We start from the raw sequence: 8,558 nt of genomic DNA, 5'->3' as shown, positions 1-8,558 counted from the left end.
TACAAGACGTACCATTCATAAAATAATATTGTCGTAGTTTTTCACGTCTATTTTAGTTTTAAATGAGCATTGGGCAACTAATTTTGTTTGATTCTTGAGCCATCATATAATATAAAACATGTTTTGTAATTGAGAAAAATGTGATGTGATATAATAATACAATTGTAGAGTAATATTTTATTTGTATAAAAAGTCGTAGAGTATTATTATAATAACTTTAATACTGCTTTAAAATATTTTTGTTGTTTCTTAATTACTTGAACCATCGGTTTGTCACCTCAAGTCGCATGATTTAAAATTACCGTTAAGGGTAATTTGTAGCTCGCTCAAAATCGTCTTGTTTATGAACACGTTGAGCCCAGCTAGCTCGGGTTGTAAGCTAGCCGAGGCTAAGTGGGCTGGGTCTAAAAATGAACCGAGCTCAAACCAAGATAAACTCACTTATTGGATTCATTAGCTTTAGCTGAAATTAAAATGTTTATAAGGTCACCTCTGACTAGAGGTGCACAAATCGGGTTTTCAAATATTCGGTTCCAAATATGACCGAGTATTGGAAAATCGGGTATATATCGGCAATACCCGGGTAGAGTCTGGGCCTAGGTATTATCTCTAAAGATCATACCCTATGTATCAGGTTCGGGTCGGGTATATAACCGAGTAGTCTAAAACCGGGTATTTAAATACCCTATTTATGGGTATTGAAAAAACCCTATTTTCGGGATTTTTACCTGGTATTTTTCGGGTATAGATTGGATTTTTTAAGGGGTTGCACTTTTTTGGGATATTTTTGGATATTTTTCAAGTATTTTTCGGGTAATTTCGGGTGTAGATCGAGTATTTGAAAAACCCGGTTTTAGGTATTGGAAAAACCCGATTCTGGTTTCGGGTATTATCGGGTACAAAGCAGATGCAATTCTGTACCCTACGGGTAGGGCCGGGTACGGGTAGTATAAACCCGGGTATAAAAATACCGGTTCCGGGTTACTTTTTGGGTCCGGTTCCAGGTTCGGGTTTTTTGTGCACCTCTGCCTATGACCCAATTACATTTTTTCATAAGCCCACTCAATATGGTCCAACGAGCCCTATAGAGACCACTGTTAAATCTTTGTTTAAAAATACATTTAAAAAAAGAAGCAAACGTATCAACTTTAATTAATGACTTAAGACTCAAGGCCGAATTCAAGTTCATTTTTTAACTCGTTAAAAGTAAACGAGCCGAGCTGGTTCTGCTCGGCTCTGGCTCATGGATTTGATAATGATCAAAGATACCATTCTGTTGAAATATCAGGCTAATTTAAAACAATGTAACCACTAGTATAATTGTTAGAAAGCATATTCTTACTTTTAACTATTAGATTTATGCAAAGAAAATAGAAAGAATCGACGAAACCTAAGCATCTATACTAATGAAAATTTAACAACTTTGGACAACAATTTCAAAGAACAAATAAGAGAAAAATCAGTGTTGCGCTCACGGTTTGGTTATGGCATTGTTTTACAACATTCATGGATTGAACCACTAACTACAATTTCGAAGGACAAACTGAACTACCCATATTGGGTGGGTGGTCATCCAAACCACTCATCGCTCGAATTGGCCCCTCGAATTGGCCCGCCGCTCACTCGGATATTGCTCGGAAAATGCCCGATCGTTTTTTCGCTAAATTTTTTGAGCGTTCAATTTTTTTTATTGTTTGGTGGTTTATCTTTTTGGAAAAAAAAAGGTTAGATGGTCCATAATTATAATGCAATACATAACTAGATATTCTGAAATTCGATAATAATAACACATACATATTCATTTCAGTTTACACGGCCAGTCCCATATTCTAAACCGGATCGAACCAAAAAACCGTCAAAACCGAACAGGTTTGATTTCAAGCAAGCCAAACCAGTCTACTCGTTTCAGTATGATTAGTTTATAAACAACCCTACAAAGTTAAGTGATTGTGAAGATAAAAGTGGGGGCATGAAGAGCGCTATTATTTATTATTATTTAATGTTAGGAGGCAGGTCCAAACTTGAAGCTACCAAGAATGGAATCATTAATGCTTTTTGTACACTTCATCTAGCATAACATAATTGCTTCAACAATAATAATATTAAATTATACAAGAATTAATAAATGCAAAAATTATAATAAATAAGAATAATGCACTCTTTTTTTCTGTTTTTGTTTTACTACATCATCATTGTACTGACAAACACACCATGATTTGTAAGTAAAAACATATCTCATGAAAAACTTATGTCATGTTTTCAGTCAAAACAAACCAAAAAAATAAAAATAAAAATACACTAACTTAAACGATTTATACGACGATGACACGAATATATCAATAACAAGATCAAACACAGACATGTAATACAAAAATTTACCTCATAATTCACGAAATGCCACCGTTTCCATAGTATCTACACGGTCACGTTCACTTTGCTTTTGCGGAAAAGAATCGGCTAAACCCACGAGCGTTCTTTTCGGGTGTTGGGTTAGATGATGAAGACGACGATCCTGATTTGGCGGGTCGGTGTTTTGAACTGATCCGTGATTTTAAAAGATTGTTTGCTTCGGAATCTGAAGGACTGAAATGGTGATTGTCTAATTGTACTGGGGACTCGTTTCCCATCGGTAAAGTCATAGATGCTAATTCTTCTTCTTCTTGTACTTGCTCTTCGACACAAGTTTGACTTTTTTGACTTAACGGAGACCCGATGAATTCAGTTGGAGGTCGCATCCCATTTAACTGTTTTCCGAGAAGAAAGATTGTTTCTTGACACTCTGCTACCTTCTCTGCTAACTCTTTCTCCTGAAATTATATTTGTTTTAATTATATTATTTATTTATCGACCGAAAATAAATATATATAAATATTTAATTTTTACACTATCTTGCTCACCTGGTTACTTTTGGCATCCTCAGCAGCAACAGAGGTTTCAATCCTACATAAATAACCAAAACACAAATTAGATGCCAATTTTCGCTTTCATTATTATATGACAATAAAGATAAATTACGTTTTTCGGTCCATGAGGTTTGCTCAGTTTTAACCATTGTAGTAAGAATTCTCATTTTTCCTTAGTTTCTTATTTTTAACCCTTTTGTCCGTTTTACTAATGCTGTTAGATTTTTCTGTTAAGTTGAGGGGCATTTTAGTCATTTTACATCTAAACGATTATTTTTGTAAATTAAAAGAAACTTGTACCTTTGTAATTGATCTTGAAGATCCTTGCACTTTGCTTCAGTTTCCTCATGACTTTTCTTCTCGTCTTCAAGCTCGTTCTCCAACGTGACAATCTTTGACTCGAGAAGGTTAACCCGAGACTGCAAGTCACCCGCACGGTTCTCAAGTGAATTATACGACTCCGCCATACACTTAAGCTGCGTTTCAGACAAACTATTAAGCTTTTGTGCAGCGGTCAACTGAGATTTAACTTCAGATAACTCGAGTTCAGTTTCGGTCAACTTTGACTTCACGGTTTCCAAATCCTCATTACATCTAGAAAGTTCCATAACCATATTTTCCTTCTCCAACTTCATTTGCTCAAACTCCTCCAACGAGCATTTAACCAACGACACGTTTAACTCAGATGTCGGGACCGAGTTTCCATCGTGAGGTATGTCGGGGTCGGAAGTCGTATCTGAAAATTGACCGTTTGAATAGTCAACCTTGTTTTCAGGTAATGCAACTTTGTCTATGCAGTCGGGACTACCGCCTTCAGTGTCATTGATTTCATACCCTGCAAAACTTAACTGAAGCTCGCCCGCTTTAACAAGAATACCCGACACGCAGTTTATAAAATCATTAAGATTAATTTTATTCCCTTCCGTTTCCTTAAACTCCTCGAGTTTCTCGAACATTCCGTTCTCTTCTAGAGTATTCCCGACAACAGATTTTGCTTCTTTCATAATAACCAACACAAAATCGTAAATTCGCGAAATCGCCAACTGTAATTCGTCATCTTTTTCTTTTTCTTCTTTTTCGTTTTCTCCAACGTTAATGGAGCGGCTTATTTCTTCGTAAAGTTTTTCTGGATCCGAATCTTTAGGTAATGAATTAAGTAAATCAGATATTTTGGACTTAAGATTCTCAAAAGGGTCTGACTCGTTTGACTCAGTGTTTGACTCAGTGGCGGACTCGGTGGCTACAGGTGGATTACTTGATGAACAAGCTAACTTCTCCATCTCCAAGAAATCATCCATAAGTTCCAAACGGTTTGCGCTTTCGGATCGTTGAGGGCTCTCGATGTTTTTATCTTTCTTATTATGCGAAAGTTCGGATATTAACGCGGTAGCCCAAGATCCCGCAACGCTGACATCATCATCATTACCTTCTTCCGAAACCGACGCCACACTCAGACTAGTTTTTAAACTGTTTGACTGAAGTTGACTTTCCAAACTCTGAAGTTTACTAACGGTTTTCGCGCACACGTTTCTAGAAGCTTGAAGCTCGGTTGTACGTTTAGCCAACGCTTCTTTCAACATATTAGTTTCTTCTTCCATTGCTAATAAACGCTCGGTCAGCGACTCGTTTTCCTTTTGATATTTGTGTATACTTTCGAGCGAAAAGTCGGGAATTGGAGAAAAGTGTGGACTGTGGGGACTCGAGAGCGAGGTCGGGGTCGGGAGTTTGACCGGAGACCGTTTGACCCGTGTGTCACCATACTCTCGGCCCAAATTGTCAACCTCCAGTTTCATTTGGGCCAGTGCTGCGGGCCCGGGTAACTTCTTTCTCACGAGCCCACGTAACCTTTGACACTCGGCTTCCAATTTAGCTATTTTCTTCACCCCTTCCAAATGCTGCTTGTTTGCCACGTCAGCAGACCGCACACTCATGTTTTTTTCTTCGTTACGAATCTCTAACTCTTTCGCAACGATATGTAACTCGTATTTTAGAGAATTAATTTCCCGCTCACATGACTCGATGTTGCTTTTTAAAACCTCGATTTCCGCTTCCGCTTGCAATTTCTCTTCGTTTATTTTAATCAGCATGTTGGAACGCTCTTGTAACGATCGTGAAACCGCGGCGTTTTCAGCAGCAGATCGCATGAGTTCTTGATTTAAGTTCGAAACTTTTGTGTCGAATTCATGCTTCATTTTTTCAAACTGTTTTGTTTTTGCAAGAACAATATCGTGTACGGTTTGTTCGTGTTCTTCTTTTAAGTTTCTTATTTGACGCATGCATTCTTTTAACGCGCCGTCTAGATGTGTGGCTCGGTCTTCAGCGGTTAGTTTCAACAGAGTAACAGATTCTAGATGGCTCTTTAACGTTGCAGCTTCCGCCTCCGCCTTTTCCCAACCTATTAAATTAAAATTTTTAAAATTTTTATAAATTCTATAATGTAAGCGAACCAAATTTATCCAAATTTTTCACAAATTTATTTAGAGGGCATTTTGGTCATTTTATCCAAATTTTATATTTGTTACCTAAAGATTGGGGTTTAAAGCTAACTTCTTTTAGAAACTTCATTATATTTGTGTAAAATGACAGTTTTACCCTTTTTTTAAACAAATACTCCATTTATACAATTAAGTCTATTTTAATTAGAGGGGCATTTTGGTCATTTTATCCAAATTTTATAGAAAAAATAAAGGAGGTTAGTCTTAAACCCCAAACTTGTTACAAAATCGAAACCACAAACCTCAAAATCGCAACTTTTAAAACTTAGTAATGCATAAAATCTTTTAGAAATGTATAAACTTGACTGTAATCACTATTAAAAAAAAGTAACTAACCTGAGACGGCTTCTTCAGCAACTTTAGAGTGTTGTTTGACCAGATTCTCCTGTGTGACAATCTCTGACTGTGCTTCCGAAAGTTGTTCATTCAAATCTTTAACTTCATCTTCTAAATTCTTAATCTGATCTTCATACACTAACTGTTGAACTTCATACCGCTTCACCTGTTCATCATACGACTTCACTTGATCTTCAAACGACTTCACTTGATCTTCGTACGATTTCACTTTACCTTCGTACGAATTCACTTGTTCTTCATATGATTTCACTTGATCCTCCAATCCCGTTAGATGCGAATACTGATCCACCGATATTTGAACATAATTCGGCTTTTTGTAACTATCCTGTTTCACCTGAAATATAATTTGTCACAACAAAAATATAAAAAAAAATGCTTACTTTTTGCATATTGTAAAAAAAAAGGATGAATAAACTAACCACACTAACAGACTCAGTTCCGGCAACCGCCTTGTCAGCGCCCGACTTATCAGACGATTTCTTCTTCCAGGGCCAACTCCTGCGATCCATGGTCTAATAATCTTCTGTACACAAAATAAAAAAAAAATTATTATTCTTGATAATTCAAATTTCAACTAACAAGTTGCTTTAATATTAAGACTCAAATTATAATAGTTATAGACTTGCATAGGCATTAATGGTGTTTTCATAAAAGCATTCACTTTCTTAAATTAGAGAGAGTGACTTTAACAAAAGACATGTATGTTATTTACTTTCATTTATTACCTAGATGCAACAACTCAAGTAAAACCAAAAAACTGATCATAAACATAAAACAAACAATCAAATCCATGTAAAAACAATCTACACATTTGACAATATACCAATTTGGAATTATCTCAGTAACTGTGTATAAATTTACTTTTACTCCTTTCAGAAAAATAAATTAACACATCCTATATATCAAATCACCCTATTCAAATGATGAAATGGATTCTGAATACACATTGTTGTCATGTGTCACTGACAAACTGCAGTAAATAAACAAAGTACTTATGAAATTGAATTCCAATATAATATTATTTTTTTTTATAAAACAACAAAGGTTATGATTATCAAGAACAAACCCTGCACCAAGAAGATGATGGCTGGTCTTGACTGAAAATTATGGGCTTTCAGAAACTTAAATATTGGCTAAAAACATTATTAAAAGTTTAAAACTTTCATAATTAATATAAAGAGGATACAGATTATGACTCAACACCACCAACCATAGAAAACAATGGCTACAAATTGACATATATTAAAAATAAAAAATAAAAAAAATAAATAAAAATAAAAAAACTAAGATAAAAGGTGTCAATCAGAAGATGAGGTATCTGAAGGAAACCTAATCCTAACAAAGCATGCATCACTAAATCTGGAGATAATATACATATATACTAAAAATTTAAAAAAAAAATAAAAATTAAAAAAAATAATTAACAAAACAAAACATTAACACCGACATGAATTAGGAATAAATCAAAGTAAATCATATTAATTAATTAAAAATTAAAACACTACAATGAACACATCCAGTTCATATTAATAAATTTACAATCAATTTCAAGAATTAATCCAAAACAGATGATCTAATTACCAGACAATGCAATTGAAGATCAGTAAAGGTGAATCGCCGACAAGGGTAAATAGTAATCTGGGTTTAAATCAAATCAGCTAATTATCAACAAATATGAAATTAAACTTAGAAACTAATAAATTAACTAGCTTTTTGTATAAATCTGATAAACATCAAAACAATCTCGAAAAAGGTGTAATTTCAAAAACCCATTAATGACTTGATACCCAATTAAAGATCGCAATCATCGATAACAATAATAATATTATTAATATTAATCAATTGCCCATTTACCTGTAACAATGTAGTTAGTTGTTAAAATAATTTTGGGGGTTTAGTTAATTGAGCAAATTGGGATCTGGGATTGAAGGGATTTGCAATTGGGATTGGTGGTAAGTGGCCGGAAGTTGTGGTGGTGGTGGCCGGAAGTTGTGGTGGTGGTGGTACAAAAGCTTTCAGGGGGTTTGAGAATTGAAGTTGAGTTGAGTTGAGTTGAGTTTGAGTAGTGATTTAAAATAAATATATTAATATCATCACCTTGTATTTGCAGTTTATGGAAGTTTCACTTTCACCCCTGCTTTTACTTTTAGTATGTAAATGGATGTTTTAGTTTGGGCCTTCTAGTTATATGTTATGTGCATTTTGAGTTTACTTAAATTAATAATGTTGTGTTTTGGTTGTTAATATTAAAGTTGTTAAAAAACTAACTGGTTCAATTTCAAACGGTTGGTTTAGTAGATAACTAGGGCTGTGTAAAAAGATCTGAATCTGAAAGTCTGTAACTGGACAATAATTATTTAGAATTTCAAAGTGGAAGTATTCGGTAATTGATATCTAAATGTCAGATTTGGATACTGATTTTAGAAAAGTTTGGATATATGAGTTATCCGAAATATTTTTTTAAAATTAGTTTTAAATCTCAAGACCATTTTCGAATATTTAGAATAATGCAGGCAAATTTTAGATATTTTGTATATTTGGAAGAATTTTTTTAACTATTAATTTTTTTGGAATTGTTAAATGTTGAATAATTTTTTTAGCCCAAAATTTCAGATATTGAAATTCATAAATCGAAATTTCAGATGTTCGTAACTCCGATTATCTTATTTATAACACTTTTAGCTCTAGCTGTCATGGTTTGATAATTTGACTGTAAATGTCTCATCTAATAATCTTAAATGTTATGATATTTCTAACAAAATATCTGTAAATTTTGTTGTCAAGAAACTTTCAATTTATTTTC

General features: G+C 34.1%; 1 protein-coding gene across 1 annotated transcript; it reads right to left on the bottom strand.

The window, feature by feature from the left end:
- Positions 1-2,155: 2,155 nt before the first annotated feature.
- On the bottom strand, positions 2,156-7,636 carry LOC143596533 (filament-like plant protein 6). Its single transcript, XM_077075289.1, has 6 exons — positions 7,610-7,636; positions 6,175-6,278; positions 5,735-6,089; positions 3,204-5,298; positions 2,898-2,940; positions 2,156-2,807 (listed from the first exon to the last, which is right to left on the bottom strand). Exons 2-6 carry the CDS (start codon positions 6,262-6,264, stop codon positions 2,430-2,432), a joined length of 2,961 nt encoding a protein of 986 aa, XP_076931404.1. The 5' UTR covers positions 6,265-6,278; positions 7,610-7,636; the 3' UTR covers positions 2,156-2,429.
- Positions 7,637-8,558: the final 922 nt, after the last annotated feature.

Source organism: Bidens hawaiensis, unplaced genomic scaffold (genome assembly GCF_021521415.1).
Source record: "Bidens hawaiensis isolate Kalapana, Puna unplaced genomic scaffold, B.hawaiensis_p1.1 tig00046677_1, whole genome shotgun sequence".
In the NCBI taxonomy this organism is placed as follows: domain Eukaryota; kingdom Viridiplantae; phylum Streptophyta; class Magnoliopsida; order Asterales; family Asteraceae; genus Bidens; species Bidens hawaiensis.
Note: the sequence above shows the minus strand (reverse complement) of the source record. Positions and strands in the feature narration are given on the sequence as shown.